This window comes from Schistocerca piceifrons, unplaced genomic scaffold (assembly GCF_021461385.2).
Source record: "Schistocerca piceifrons isolate TAMUIC-IGC-003096 unplaced genomic scaffold, iqSchPice1.1 HiC_scaffold_2181, whole genome shotgun sequence".
NCBI lineage: Eukaryota > Metazoa > Arthropoda > Insecta > Orthoptera > Acrididae > Schistocerca > Schistocerca piceifrons.
Window position 1 is genome coordinate 176,172 of NW_025728099.1, and position 16,555 is coordinate 192,726.

Consider the following 16,555-nt stretch of genomic DNA (forward strand, 5'->3'; position numbering starts at 1 on the left):
ATGAAAATGTAATCACATGTCAGTTCTAGTATAATATATTTGTCCAATGAATACCCGTTTATCATCTGCATTCCTTCTTGGTGTAGCAATTTTAATGGCCAGTAGTGTATTTCTCATCACCATATGGGCCCAACACCTAATGTAATAGTATGCCATTTGATATACAACATGATCCACTCTGTTTCTAGTAACTAGTAACTTCGATAGCAATCTTTATACTTCCAATGTGTTAAGACCAGTGCCAGTTCTGTATCTTCAAAGTCTCCATGACAGTATCTTTCAATGAGATAATACAAGAAAACACATTGCCTGTGCTGTCCTGACCTATCTCAATATGGAGGGTGTTCCAACTATTGCCCTCACTGGGAAGTTTTCCATATCTTTCAACCACTGAAAACATCATCCTTTGTCGCAAAATACTTAATTTACGACACGTTTCGAGTAAAAGTCATCAGATACCTGTGGCAAAATTTACACATTTACCCCTCCCTTGCCTACTTTCCTACTCCCCCCCCCCCCCACCACAATCAACATCTATCTCATCTACCCCATTCCCTGCCCTTAGGGCCCACGCCTCCTCCTATGTCTGTCTATCCCAGTTCACCCTAAAATGTTAGGAAAATTTCTCATTCAAGATGTTTTCTCTTTTAGACAAGGCCCGTCTGTGGTCTCAAAAAGTTTCACCTTCGTAATTAATTTTAAATTTTATTCCAAACTGAGAGAGGTGTACATTTCTTTTCGATCATATGTGGATTATGCACACAATGTTTCCTCTTCCTATAACATGTATTTGAATAATATTTCATAGTCGCATATTGCATTTTCCATTCTCCCTTCCTCTTCTCCCCCCCCCCCCTTTCCCTCCCAGTAATATGCTCTGTGACACTGTTACATTTTACAAACATATTCATGAGATTTCAGCTTAATGATCTACTTTAAATGAAAATAATCTACTGAAAAAATAAATAAATATCATTACGTTTATTATATAAAATTTAGTGAAAACATACCATTAAGTAACATCAATCCCTCCCTTTCCTTCTTCATTCCCCTCCATCCCTTCAGCCTTATCTTCTTCCCCCCCCCCCCCACTTGCCATCCTCTGCCTATTTTCCTACTCTCCTCCTCCCCCCCCCCCCATCTAATTCACATCTGTTTTTCTGCCCCATACCCTGTCCTTGGTGCCTTAGACCCCCCCCCCCCCCCCCCCTGCTATTCCGACCCATCCTCATTCCACCGACACATTGGAAAATTTACTATTTTATAATAATGTTTTGTTTTTTGACATAACCCACCTGTGGTCTTAAGGGAGTAGGACGTCAAACGGCCCGACTTGGAGCAGGAGAGGCACCACAGGACATTTTAATTTCCATTGTCTATACTTTTACAAGTAAATTCATAAAACTTTGTCAGCATGACCAGGAAGGATTCAGGATTCACACTCGTAGCAGCGGAAGTTCAAAAAACATAACAAAATATTTTTTTTACATGTGAAATTTCATGATTTTTTCACTTACTATTGGCTGCATTTGTTGCTAAAGGTACACTTTTCTTCATAAGTAAGACAGACTGTTCGATGAATTTTGCACAGCATACAAACCATACTTTCAGGTGTCTGAAACTCTAGAATCTATTTAACTTATGAAAAAAATGAATGAGCTGTTATGTTTTAAACTTTGTTTGGAAAAAAAAAATCAAATTTTGTAGTTAATTATCTCAATTTTTACCACCGTTTTTAATAGATTTGGGGTCATTCCACATCAAATCACCCAATAAAAAATAAATTTTACACCCACCTTTTTAGATTTTCATGAAATTTGGCTCAAATGGTTCTAATACCATCCTGACAACACCTGCAAAATTTTTCTGCTGTATCTCTTATAGTTTTTTTTTATAAATTTTTTAAGTTTTTATGTTTTGTGTTTTCCGAACCTTCCGAAATGGTAAATTTAATTTGTATTCAAAACTTTAAAATTGCTTATCTTAAAAACTCTTCTAGATAACATCATGAATTTTTGCAGCAAGTTTATTTATTATACATATTTGAAGATAAAAATGATACTATTAAAATATATTAATATTTTCTATGAAAAAATATATATATGTATTTTTTTCTTTTCTTTTTTTTAACGGATGTTTTGTTTTATAAGAATTGCAATATCTAGAGTCTCAGACCTGATAGAATGCTCAAATTTGTTTTAATTTACTCTTAAACATATAGGCTACTTGATAAAACAAAAATAATGATGGCTTTTTAACATGTTTATTAATTATAGTAGATTACATTAGAATTATGTACAAAGATAGTGTACTTACGACACATTTGTATAACCCAACTGATTGCTTGAAACATTGAATTTTTTGAGTAATTTTGTCTTTTTAATAAACATTAATGCTGATTCAACTTGTTTTTCCACTTCATCCAAGAGCTTTCAGTTCTTTTGATACAGTCTTTATTGAACTAATACATTCTTCCAGTGCCGCTTGATTGAGGTGCGTCTACTACACAGACTATGTGCTCCAAAGGCACTATGCAAGAATCTTCTCTTTCAGGCCAATAAAATGATGCAGCTGGTCCTGAAGGATGTAGAAATAGAATTTCTGCATCTTCTTCATCATTGAATATTGTTTTTACCAGTCCAAAGTACCAGTTACCATCATAATTTACAGCCACAAAGCTATTTATGGATGGTTCAACACGAACCCAATCAGAAGATGAATGGAAAGAAAAGAGTAAGGAGGGTTTTACACTGTCTGTAGTCCTTCTAATTTCAAGGTTGTTTGTTGGAAGTGGTTTGAAGTTATGGAAACTTGTTGTTCCAAGAATGGTTCGGGTTGCTGAAAAACGGTTTTCTAGTTTTAACCGTAGCAAATCAGCTTCTTTTTTGTCAATAAAGTGAAAATGAACACACATCGATTACTATCATTATTTGTTCTTTGTCTGAAAGCTGTAGACTAGCTTTCCTTAAAATTCTTTTAATAGTTCCTCCTAGGCCATCACAAATTGACTTCCCATGACTTGTTGCAAAAAAAGAGTGTTGGGCCTTCAAATTAAAGTCTCTCAAGTGTTCAGCCAAATTTTTAAAACTGTTTCTATTTTTGTACTGCCCAGCACAACCATCTGTAAAGTAGTGAACTGAGTCAATGTCAGTATGATGTGATGACAGTCACTTTGTAATTTCTCTTTGTACAAAGTTAACAAAAACCAGTATCACGTTCTTGGTCATCACTAATAAAACATTGGTTGGAAACAAAAACATTGTTATCCTCATTTCTTAGAAAAACTCCAACTGGGTGTAGAGTACAACCACCTCTATTCCAGTGGTAACTTTGGATCTCATTTTGTATAACGAAGGAATAATTTTCACTGAAACTCATCACAATAATTGCTGTTTTGGGTGATGGGTCTTCTTTCACTCTTTTAAAGGCTGCTGATTGGGATTTTGCTATAAACGAATGTGGGGTGAGCTTTTCCAATGACCAAACCAATAAAGAAATGCAGTCTTCAACACTGATACGACTGTTTGATCATTTCTGCCCTGTCTGTGTTAACCCACTGACTGATTACAATTTCTTCTTCTAAATCGTAATCTTCACTTAGTTTTTCAGATAAGTACTCAGTTAGTGCAGTATTTGCAGTACAGCTGTCGCAATGACGTAGCATGCAGTTTTGGTTTTCCGTGTTGCACACAAGCATCTTAATTAGGTCTTTATAAGATTCTTCAATTTTCACAGCATCCAGTAATAGTTTAACATTCTGGTGGATACTGCATACACATACAGTGTGTGTGCCTGCAGCACCAGCAAAGATACACCATTTAGGTCTCAAGAAACAAAATATTGAAAATGCTACTTCTACCTCGGGATTCTCCCATTAGAAAGAATAATAGAGTTCTCTCAAGTTACACAAAATGAGTTTTTTGCATGTACACATTTTTTTTGAACACATTCCATTAGAACTACTGATGGCCTCGGGAGAGCCAGTCCTGACAAAACTCTACCATCTGGTGAGCACGATGTATGAGACAGGCGAAATACCCTCAGACTTCAAGAAGAATATAATAATTCCAATCCCAAAGAAAGCAGGTGTTGACAGATGTGAAAATTACCGAACTATCAGTTTAATAAGTCATAGCTGCAAAATACTAACGCGAATTCTTTACAGACGAATGGAAAAACTGGTAGAAGGCGACCTCGGGGAAGATCAGTTTGGATTCCGTAGAAATGTTGGAACACGTGAGGCAATACTGACCTTACGACTTATCTTAGAAGAAAGATTAAGAAAAGGCAAACCTACGTTTCTAGCATTTGTAGACTTAGAGAAAGCTTTTGACAATGGTGACTGGAATACTCTCTTTCAAATTCTAAAGGTGGCAGGGGTAAAATACAGGGAGCAAAAGGCTATTTACTATTTGTACAGAAACCAGATGGCAGTTATAAGAGTCGAGGGGCATGAAAGGGAAGCAGTGGTTGGGAAAGGAGTGAGACAGGGTTGTAGCCTTTCCCCGATGTTATTCAATCTGTATATTGAGCAAGCAGTAAAGGAAACAAAAGAAAAATTCGGAGTAGGTATTAAAATTCATGGAGAAGAAGTAAAAACTTTGAGGTTCGTCGATGACATTGTAATTCTGTCAGAGACAGCAAAGGACTTGGAAGAGCAGTTGAATGGAATGGACAGTGTCTTGAAAGGAGGGTATAAGATGAACATCAACAAAAGCAAAACGAGGATAATGGAATGTAGTCGAGTTAACTCGCGTGATGCTGAGGGAATTAGATTAGGAAATGAGACACGTAAAGTAGTAAAGGAGTTTTGCTATTTGGGGAGCAAAAGAACTGATGATGGTCGAAGTAGAGAGGATATAAAATGTAGACTGGCAATGGCAAGGAAAGCGTTTCTCAAGAAGAGAAATTTGTAAACATCGAGTATTGATTTAAGTGTCAGGAAGTCGTTTCTGAAAGTATTTGTATGGAGTGTAGCCATGTATGGAAGTGAAACATGGACGATAACTAGTTTGGACAAGAAGAGAATAGAAGCTTTCGAAATGTGGTGCTACAGAAGAATGCTGAAGATAAGGTGGGTAGATCACGTAACTAATGAGGAGGTATTGAATAGGATGGGGGAGAAGAGAAGTTTGTGGCACAACTTGACTAGAAGAAGGGATCGGTTGGTAGGACATGTTTTGAGGCATCGAGGGATCCAAATTTAGCATTGGAGGGCACCGTGGAGGGTAAAAATCGTAGAGGGAGACCAAGAGATGAATACAGTAAGCAGATTCAGAAGGATGTAGGTTGCAGTAGGTACTGGGAGATGAAGAAGCTTGCACAGGATAGAGTAGCATGGAGAGCTGCATCAAACCAGTCTCAGGACTGAAGACCACAACAACAACAACTTTGTCTTTTGTTCCAGGTAGCACTCTGGAACTTTCATCCTTTTCATAAACATCTGTTACAAGTCTTACTGTATTTTCAGAAAGAGTTTTACCGTTTTTTGGACCAGGAGTTTCCAAAATACCCTTTTCGGATTTTAGCTTTCTAGCTTGTCGCACCATGTACTCACTCACATTAAATTCTTTCATCACTTTATTTTGGCTCCAAGAATCTGGAGCCAAGGTCAGAATCTGGATTTTTCTAGACCTCCCAACAGATGAAATCTTCTCTTTCATAAGAGAAATCATTACATCAAAATCCTTTGCTTTCTCAACCACACTTGTATCTTCTTCGTCATCATCAGAACTTGGTGCATCATATTTTAATGCTTTTGAAACCGCCTTTTTTGCAGTCTTTTCAATACTGCTAACCTTCCTTTTAAAATAAGACCCTTTACTTTGTTCTGACAAGCCATGAAGCTCTATCAGTGTTAAACCTAAATTATCAAGAGTAATGTTTGATTGTACGAGGGATTCATTTCTGGATTCCTGTGATTCTAATTCAACCATGACTTCATCATCTGTTTGACTTTCATTGACTTCAACTCTTTATTTTTCCTCACAAAAGTTACGGCATGTTGAGCAAAACTTTTGTCCAGATTTTATGCTAATATTTTTTGTCAGTAATTGTTTAGAAAGATCCAAGCCTACACTTCTCAATGATTTTTTGATGGGCTTTTTGTGTTTTTTTAGTGGGTCTACACATGTTGTTTGATACTTTTCAAAAACGTTTAAAAAGTTGTAGCTGTGGTATGAACATATATTCTTAAATTCACACAGATTAATTCCAGATCGTAAGTGGATCAAATCTTTTTCTTCCTCACTCAATTCAGATACCGGCTGTAACTGTTTTGAAGGTGTGTAGGTTGTTTGGAAACAGTCAGATTTTTTAAATAACCCTACGCTACAGGTTTGAATATCTGACATACTGATTTCACTTTTGGTCTGATTACTGTTCTGGTTACTTTTATAGGATATTGGAAAAGAATCTCTGTAAACTAAGTAACAGTACTTACTGAAAGTTCGAATAAACTTAATAAAATACTATCCAAGCACTATTTAACACTGTAATAATTTTTTACTTCAAAACACAGGAGTAACAAAACAAAATCCAAGCGTACATTGTTACTCGAAGAAGACAAAAACTTATTTTCGGTGTCTAAGTCACTTGGTACTTTTTATTTTTAAAATATAATTAATATTATTTTAAAAATTAGATAACTATTAAACAGTTTAAAAAGCCAACATAATTTTTTTTTATCTAATAGCCTATACAATTATTTTAAAACAAATTTGAGCTTTCTATCAGATCTGAGACTCTAGATATTGCAGTTTTTGTAAAACTAAACATCCGTTAGCTAAAAAAAAAACTTGTAAATTTTTATTCATTTGGAAGGTTTTAATATATCTTTATGGTAATTTTTTAACATTTAGATATAATACACAAACTTATTCCAAAATTTCATACTGATATCTTGAGTATTCTTTAATATACAAATTTTTTTAGTTGTGAGGACACGTTTAAGTTACGATTTCCGACTGCTGAAACAACGACAAATCTAAAAACTTCAAAAATTTATAAAAAAAACTATAAGAGATAGAGCAAAAAAATTTTACAAGTGCTTTCAGGATGATAAAAGAAGTAATTGTACTAAGTTTCATCAAAATCTGACATGGTTGGTGTCAAGGCCTGGGTGACTTGACATGGAATGACCCTTTGGAAAATTCTAGAGTTTCATACACCTGTAAGTATGGTTTGTATGCTGTGCAAAATTCATTGAACAGTCTCTCTTACTTGTGAAAAAAATGTACCTTTAGGAACAAATGCAACCAACAGTAAGTGAAAAAATGATGAAATTTCATACCTAAAAAAATTTATTTTTTTATGTTTTTGCACTTCCATTGCTATGAGTGTGAATCCTGAATCCTTCCTGGTTATGCTGACAAAGTTTTCTGAATTTATTTGTAAAAGTATAGACAGTAGAAAATAAAATGTCCTGTGGTGCCTCTCCTGCTCCAAGTCGGCCTGTTTGACGTCCTACCCCCCTTAATACATTGAAGTTTGCTTTCTCTTGACAGTGAAAAACTGTTTATGTTTAACAATACACAGATAACAAAAAAGTTTACACTGTGCATAAATGAGACATAAATAGAAATACTACAAAGCTTTTTATTATGAAAATTGTCTCAACAACAATACAGTTTTGGCCACTAATGGAAATTATGTTTTTTGACAATTAGAAAGGAAACAAGATGCAGGAACGAGGCAAAATGGCAATGCTTACTGCTTTCTAAATATCATTGTTCTGTTTATTTGTATTTGCTCCAGGGTGAATAAATGTTGTTGTCACAAAAAGAATACAATATTTTAACCATGTTCTCAAGACAGGCAAATTCTGCTCATCCTGAGGCCTGGATGACATGCCCTTCCTTTCCAACCCATTACTCTTTCCTCCCTTAGAAACAAGCTAATTATTGTGGAAGCTGGAATAGTGGCATCTCTTTTACTTCTGTAACAGTATGAGTAGTACTACACTTTTTGTTTCCTGAAGGTACTTATTGGCCAGCAATTCTTTTCATAATTTATTATTTTCCTTATTCTTTCAGTTCTGAGCACTATGCTGAATCCACCGTATGACCTTTGATAAGAAATTCTATTACAAATTTCGTTTTGACCATTGATAAATGCTACTACCCTTGATAGCTGCATAATGCTAGCAATATATTTAGACTTTTTGGCAGATGGGCGAGGTGTGGTTCTGTAGAAATTCTGCCTAGTGTGAAAACTTCACCATCTCCCAATCTTTTACATCTTCAAATTACACCAACAATACCAACTACTGAATTTATAATGGAAATGACACAGAGAAACATATGTCAGAACTTATTTGGGTTAATTGATGTGTACAACCTACAATCGAAACATAATTACCCAGAAATGTTTTTATTTATTAAAGAAAGTCATAGCAAGATCAAAGCAGAAAGTGACATTCTAGAGTAGTTTTTATACCCAACAATGTCAAAACTTTTGGAAACTCAATTCCAGCTCTCATTTCATATGAAACAGTGAAGGAAATGGTTCAAAGTCTGCTATGTGGAATCGGTGATGTTCATGAACTTCTGTATAATTTTATGAAAAATGTGATTAACAAGCTGCAGGTTGGCTTTTACCCTTTTAGGGGTGTGCATTTGTCAATTTCTGCACATTCAACATAATTATCATACAACAGCCTCACTTATAAGATTTTACTAACAAACAATATCCTGGCGGTTTCTTTGCTGACTGAAGTAGCACAATTCCTTAATACTTCCTACTGGCATCTGTATTCAAATTTATAAAATGTTTCTACATTCAATTTCTTTACCTATATCCCAGTAGCATATTTTTTTTTTACTGACCTATGCATGTGAATAAACCGTTTACTGTGACCCATCCAATGCTTCTTACATTAGCATTAATTTTGGTACATTCCCTCCTCCCCTCCCACACACAAAAGAACACTGTACACCATAATTAATTTTTTGTTCACTCTCATACAGTGTTCAGTAGACATAATTTTCACGAGCAAAGAAACATGCGAGCTACCTTCAACTTATCCACTTCATTAACCCGTTATGCTCTGGATGCGTTAACACGCACGCCATTGTACCTGTCCCTGGGTGCTCTGAACGTGTTTACACGCGCCACCAGTCCCTCTACCTGATACTCTGAACGTGTCTATGCATACTGATCGCAATCAAAAAGTGTGGCCATAAGCAACAAATGTAAGAATCCAGATGAGCTTCCCTACAACCTCTTTTCAATTTTACACAATCATCAAGAAAAGAATTGGAAACATTCCTCTTACACTTTTATTTCCTACACCAATGGTATTTAGAGAGTTATTTTTTTCCATTGGAACCTCTTCAGCACCAGCTTTCTTAAATAGTTCATCTATATCCAACGATTCCACTAACTACAGTTGTTTGTTGTATTTTACTGTGTTTTTACTTAATATTGTACTATATTAAAACTATAAAATATTTTTAAGCATAAAACATTTTTAATTCAAGTCCAAAACTACAATTACCTGCATACATCATTACACAAAATGTACTCACATGACTTCATATGCATCTGGTATAGTACCTATGAAGAAGCCACCTATTCTTAAACACTCTGCAGCATTGCGTATCATGCACTCTGCTTGTGGTAAACTTTCAAAGCAATAGTGGAATGCAAACTGGCAGTTTACCACGTCCAATTCAATTGATGGATCTTTGTACCGTTCTCTTAAACGGACCTAAAGTGAGAAAAAATGTCCATTACATCTTCAATTTTATGGATCTTAGCTTTTTAAGATCATCTTCATCTACTCAAAGGCAGACTACAGATGTTACACAAAACATCAACAATGTAAGGTAATAAAAAAATTATTTACATACATTTCCACCAAGCTAATAAATTGAAGGCAATGAGACCACATTACTAAGGTAGTGAGCTTTAGAGGTTGTCTCAAGATTCTTTCTGGCATAAGTGAAAAAGTCATGACAATAAATGAAATTATAGCTTCACAAAGGGCCATAAGTAAAAAAAAAAAAATCTCAACATCTGAGGAGAAGATGGCAGCTGTAGAGGCTATCGCAGCTGTGCAAACAGTATTAGCACAAAGAACAGCCTTATCTGTTAATTAGGCAGAACCACTAAAACAAAAAGTTCAAGAATAAGGGGAAAATACAGTATAATAACTTGTTAAATGGAGTGAGCAATGAGATAAAAACACTGCAAACATTTTAAAAACAAAATCCAATGAATAGAGAAAAAGGGTAGAAAATTTGACAATTGATGTAAAAATCAACAAGATTTTTTAAGCCATTTGATATGTTCTTTGAACAGCATGACAAAATGCATAATTTGACTGAAAGGAAGTTGACTGCCACATTGGTAAATTTAGAGCTAGAAAAATCTGAAGCTTCAAAGACCCAAGCCAAGGTATAGAGTGAGCTTCAAGCTATTCAGACAGAAGTTAACACTCCAAAACTACGTGTTCAGGAAGATGAAAAAGTGAAGTACAAAATTTATGAATTGTGCTCACAGAAATCCACCCAGTGACACCAAACTGCTGATCACTTACCCACAAATACCACATTATGAGTGGCATACACTGCTGGAAAGTATATGGATTATGTGAGTTCTGAGTGCAACATCCTCACAAAATATGGTCACTCACATTCAGATGCAGTAATGTAATGAAGGTCTCAACTCAGATATTTATTACTGCAGGATCAGTAGCATGTGCTGGTACTCTGAAAAGTGATTAAACGTAGCGTAGTACTGAGACAGAGACACTGGCAACACACTGTGGAATAACCTAGCAATAGAATTCTGTGAAAAGCTTTTGACTATATGTGACCATGATTTCAAAGAGTTTCTTGCTGCAATCAGCAAGCAGGACTTTGTACAGGAAGACAAATGATCGATTGGCAACCAATAAACACACATATGATGGACACCAAGTTGCATAGCCAAGATGAAATGTGGTCCCATAAACTGGAGACATAATACTGCCCAAGTTCAAACGCAGTATAGTCACAAGCAGCAAAAGTGGAATAACCATTATGACCCCACCTATCGAGCTGCAAGTGATGATAGACATGCCAATGATCTGGACTGGAAAACACATATAGACAGAACATGGGGGATGGAAACAGGCTCTGATCTGGCCAAGTAAGAATGAACTAGGAAAACTAAAGATGGCTAATAAGCATCCTAAATGACTGGTAGGTGGCGTGGCAAGATGCAATAGCAAATATGTGCCATTAATGCACTATCGACATGGTGAGAAGCTTGTCAACCAACTGGTTTGCAAACCTGAAGTGGAACTGAAGCAGTTGTATGTCGATCATCAGTTTCTATTCTTGTTGGAGGGATCTTTGCGGAAGCAGTAGCTGATATGGGTACACACCTTAGTGTCTTTTTCTCTGGGGCTGTGGCAAAATCAAGAAACATCAGAAAGTTTTAACGTATGGTACGCGGTATAAAGGTGGTAGGCATAGTTGGAGTGTGGAAGCAGCCTGTAAAAGTTCAGGTTTGTTTAGATATAGGGATATGCAGTGCTACAGTAGAAAAAGCTTTTCTTGTAGTGCCTGGATTGGTGTAGATTGTATTTTAGGGAGTGATGTTTTGGGGGAAAAGGAATACGGCTGTATTTATTCAGAGGCAAATTTATAATCTGTGTACATGGCCACAAGGGTGTGGTCAACTTCACTAAACCCTCATCAAGTCACAATAAAATTTATATGCAAGTCCAACAGCTTGAGGTAGATACAGAGTAGGGGCCATCACAATGCACTGTCAGAGGAAGATCCATAGATTTGATGCAGACAATCAGTTCCAAGGTGAATGAAGATAACCACTTAAACTCTCTGAACAGTACCAAGTGGCTCACATATGTCAACATTTTGAAGAAGAATCAAGAAGTGTAAAAAAAGTTTATTGGGTAACTGCAGAGCATACCAAATGTACTGTTTTGTTTGCACTCCTACACCAAACCACTTATCAGGTGATCAGCTGTCTAGCTGTTGATATCATTTCAGCATTGGCAGGATTTACTGTTGTGAGTATATCAATGTCAAATCTCGATTGATATGATAGCAAATGCAACCTCTGTGAAGTACGACAACATGAGACTAAGCATCTCTGGGCTCATCAATGAGTCTTACAGTAGCTCATTTTTTAGTACATGTTGGTATGGCAATCGTTAATGAGGAGTCTTCAGGTGTAATTGGTTGCAAATTCCCATTTGGAGAAAGCCAAGTAGTGCACTATATTTTATTGTCACATGTTGTAAGACTATGGAACATTAATTTGCATATAGTGAATATTGTTCAAGATTGAGTCATTCATGAAAGTTGATGTTTTATTGAATCTCTTGGAGTGCTTTTATTACTATGATTCAATAACAACTTTCAATAAAGAGTATGATAAATTCATAGTGACAGATCAATCCACTGTGATTAATGGACTTCACTCATCCAATCATTCAATAATAATAGCGATGAAACAATCTGTCATCAATACAGAGATGGGTAGTTAACAACTAAATGAAGGAATGTGGCAGGACCTTTAAAACTGGCAATGTGCGAGATGGACAACAACTTTAATCGCAATCTCCGGAGATGGTTGATGTAACACAACTACAATAAATGGTGAGTATGCAGCATTCCAGCACAATGGAGCCCTGTTTCGCTAAAAACAATGTTGGAAATGAGGGAGAATTTGTGAACTACAAAGCGCGAGTATGTGTGACTTTTAGAAATGATAGGCAGAGTGCTACCCTTAAAATTGTTTTGGGACTTTATCCTACAGAAAAACAGTGATCAGTACACTTATATTAAAATTATTTCAACAAAACAATCTTGATCACAAGAATGTTGTTTATTTCATTTGGTGACCAGTTTTGGTCTTTTACAAGCCAAGCCCAAGCCATTGTGCAACATCTTGTCTCCTGCCTTCCTGGCAGCCTGGTCCGCAAGCCGCCTCGGAAGCCCGATCGGCCTGTTCACTGCCCCATATCCCTAAATGACCTGGCACCCAGCAGAATGACACCTTCTTTCCCTGCCATTGGAGCAAGTGTAGTTGTCATATATCGGCTGGGTCAACCTCTCAGCTGGATACACATTCTGTAACAATTGTAAGGCACTAACGGAATTGTTGCACGTGAGAAACAGTTTGACCTGAATACATCGCATCTGTTCCAGTGCCTTCAGGATCGCGGGGAGCTTCTCCGAGAAAACAGTACACTTGCCTCAAAAGTGAGCCCTGGTGACATGGTCAGGGAACATGACCGAGCAGCCAAGGGAATTCCCTTGTTTGGAGCCATCAGTGTACACTACTGTGAAACCGCAATGCGCATCTAAAATGTTAAAAAACAGAGACTGAAATGTAAAATCTGGCATACTATCTTTCTTAAAACTGGTCAAGTCTAAAATAAATCTGGGCCTCCAGAGGAGCCAAGGTGGAAATCTGTGCCAACAACAATGTAAAACATTAAGACTGGCCACACCCATCCCTGAACGGCAATCCTGTGCACGAATCCCATAGGGTTCATTGTCCGTTGCTGGTTACGGAAAAGTTTTTCCACTGGAGGGCAGGCAACAGTATAGTATGTGGGCGTGTATGATATGGACACGGTTTTATATGCCTGGTGTACCGTAAGTAGCCATCGCCTCATGGGAAGTGACGGTTTGCCAGCCTCTGCACAGAGGCTTGGTATGGAGCTTGTTCTGAACGCACCAGTGCCAATCCGAATCCCTTCGTGCCACACCAAATCCAACATCTTTAAATACGAGTGTCTCGCAGACCCATACATCGTGCTCCCCCAGCCGAGATTACACAAATGCCCTGTAAAACTGGAGCATACAAGTCCTGTCTGCTCCCCATGTATTCTGGCTAAGACATTTTAAAATCTTAGAGCCTTATGGGACTGTCTTTCCAGTTCCTTAAGATGCGGCAACCACGGAAGTTTACAGTCAAATGTGAGGCACAGAAACCTCACTGTGTCTTTAAAATTAAGAACAGTGTCATTCATCCTCAATTCAGGAAAGTTTAAAACAGAACAAGAAGGGTTAAAAAGAACACACACAGACTTCCCAGTTGAAAACTTAAAACTACTCTTCTGCATCCACGCACCCATTCATCCAAACATTGAAGAGTTAGTTGCAACTGACATGTCGTCATGAGGCTTGAAGAAGAGCAAAACACAGAAAAGTCATCCAAAAACAAAGAACACTGGACAGGGCTTTTCACTACTGATGTGAGGCACACTTAAAACACTATCTTGCAGGAAACCGTTCTCCAGCTCAAAGCGATCAGATAGGACATCACTGATTTGGTATCGAAAATACCATGGCGAGAGAAAGGACCGAATAAAAATGGGAAGACAACCATGGAAGCCCCATTCATGAAGTTGCTCGAGAGTAAGATGCCTCCAAGCAGTACCGTAGGCCTTCTTGATGTCAAAAAATAGAAGGTGATGCCAGCACAGGAAAGCCTGCTGTATATTTGCCTCCAACAGGACCAGTTTCTCAAAGGTGGAGCGACACCACCCGAACCCACACTGAAAACGACTAAGGAGCTGCCTGGATTCTAAGATCCAGACAAGTCGGCACTTAACCATGAGCTCCAAGGTCTTTCCCAAGCAGCTATTAAGAGCAACATTACAGCCTGACAAAAACACACCAACCAACTGAGATGATTGTTTTCACTCAAAAGAATGAATTCAACCATACATGAAACTAAAACTGAATGAGTCAACTGTTTTCCAACAATCAAATAAATCGATCACTTTCATTTGGTTGTTCCCATCACTATCTCATACTCTAAAACAGGGATTCATGCTTCCTCGAAGTGTGGTCAAAAACTGGAATGCCAACATTACCAGCTCAATCCCCCCCCCCTGGATGATCTTATTCTCAAAGTTGTGACACAATAAATGGGTATCCACCAAAGAAAATACAGAGGGCGACTCAACCAACTGAACATACATTGGCACTCACGAATCTTAAGAAATGAAGGTGTTTCTTGGCACAATGATTAAATACAAAATTATTAATTTAGATGATACACAAAGGGCGGGAACTATACTGTCCACCACAGCATACATCCGAAATCTAATACAAATTTACTGCAACAGATGCCTCTAAGATTACCTGTCACAGATTGTTTTGTTGACCAAAAACATTATGGCAGACAGCAACATCTTTCTTCTTTCCCTAACATTTCTATCATCTTCCTGATCTACACAGTTAGGCTAAATCCCTACTTTCTGAAATACACATTCCACAATCACACCCAATGATTCCCCCTAATTAAGTCTAAAGCTTAAGGTAAAAAGACAACTGATGATGGTAAATCAAGTACCACATTGGAGCCCCAGGTTTGATGACTCCAAACCCAACTATTGTTGACTGAACTTCCTTAGTTGCTAACCATCTGATACCATCCAAGTGCAGCTGTAGCTTCCTCGAATGCTAGGATGTGACAATTATCATCCTCTGTAAAGCAACAGTGAACTAAAAAACAATGACAAAGTAAATTGTGGTATGAGGTACAAAATCAAAATAGGCACACATGCAGAAAAATGAAAGCAGTTAGCATCATAAATTCTGAAAAGGAGAGATTGGGGGGAGGTTGAAGAGGGGAGAGAATAGGTGGGTGGAGAGAGCGAGGCGAGAAAGGAGAGGGAGGGAAGGAGGGAGGCAGAGAGAGACAGAGAGAGAGAGAGAGAGAGAGAGAGAGAGAGAGAGAGAGAGAAAACAGGAAGAAGCAGAAGCTACCAGGGAAATAATTCAAGTAAGAAAAAAAATTTCTTTGTTTCTGTGTACATTTCCTTTAAGAGATAATGACAAACTATTACCTTAGTACAATCTGCTGAAATAAATTCAGCAGTGAATACAGGTCCAAAACCTAGATCCGAGCGATTGCGGTTCTGTAGCTCCTTGTATCGGTTTTCGCATTGCTCAACAGATGTCGAAGCTATGTCCGCACAAATTAAATGTGTAATATTGCCTCTTCTCCATTTAAGCAGATCACCACCTTTCCCACAGCACATATCAAGCACCCGCAATGGTGAACCGCGTTGGTTTTTTTGCCATATTTTGCTTAGATACTCATCTGAAACACAAAATAGTTATTGGCTTCAATGTTGGTGGTTCAGACATCATTCCTTCATCCTGACGTGACAATTTTAAATTGATGGATTGGTGATTTCTATTTAGTGGGCATTAGGCCATGGTCTAAAGCATGTTTCAGGAACTAATGTCTCATCTCCTAATGCTAGAGACATCCGCAGAAGCTATAAACGCATAGTTAGCTGATTTTCAAAATTAAAAAAGCACATAAAGGTAAACTGTTTGCTGTTGCTAAACTTGTTTAAGTTTGAAAATCAAGTAACTACATTTTTATATCTTCTGAGGATATCTCCAGCATTTGGATGGTCATTAGACAATGTCTGAATAACCATAAACCAGAAATCACCAAGGATGTAAATACTGGCTGTAAAATCCTGCACTGTATGATCAATGTAAACAGAATTTTATTACACAATATAGTCATAATATGTATAAAGATTTAGGTGGCAAGCTGTTTC

At 37.3% G+C, this 16,555-nt stretch overlaps 1 protein-coding gene across 1 annotated transcript in view; it reads right to left on the reverse strand.

Moving 5' to 3' along the window:
* Window positions 1–16,074, reverse strand: part of LOC124742197 (mRNA cap guanine-N7 methyltransferase-like) — a 129,956-nt gene extending 113,882 nt beyond the window's left edge. Inside the window, exons 1-2 of the mRNA XM_047248768.1 lie at window positions 15,824–16,074; window positions 9,528–9,709 (exon numbers count right to left, since the gene is read on the reverse strand). Coding sequence (XP_047104724.1) covers window positions 9,528–9,709; window positions 15,824–16,018 — 377 coding nt within the window. The 5' untranslated portion in view covers window positions 16,019–16,074. The remainder of the gene's footprint in view (window positions 1–9,527; window positions 9,710–15,823) is intronic.
* Between the last annotated feature and the right edge of the window lie 481 nt (window positions 16,075–16,555).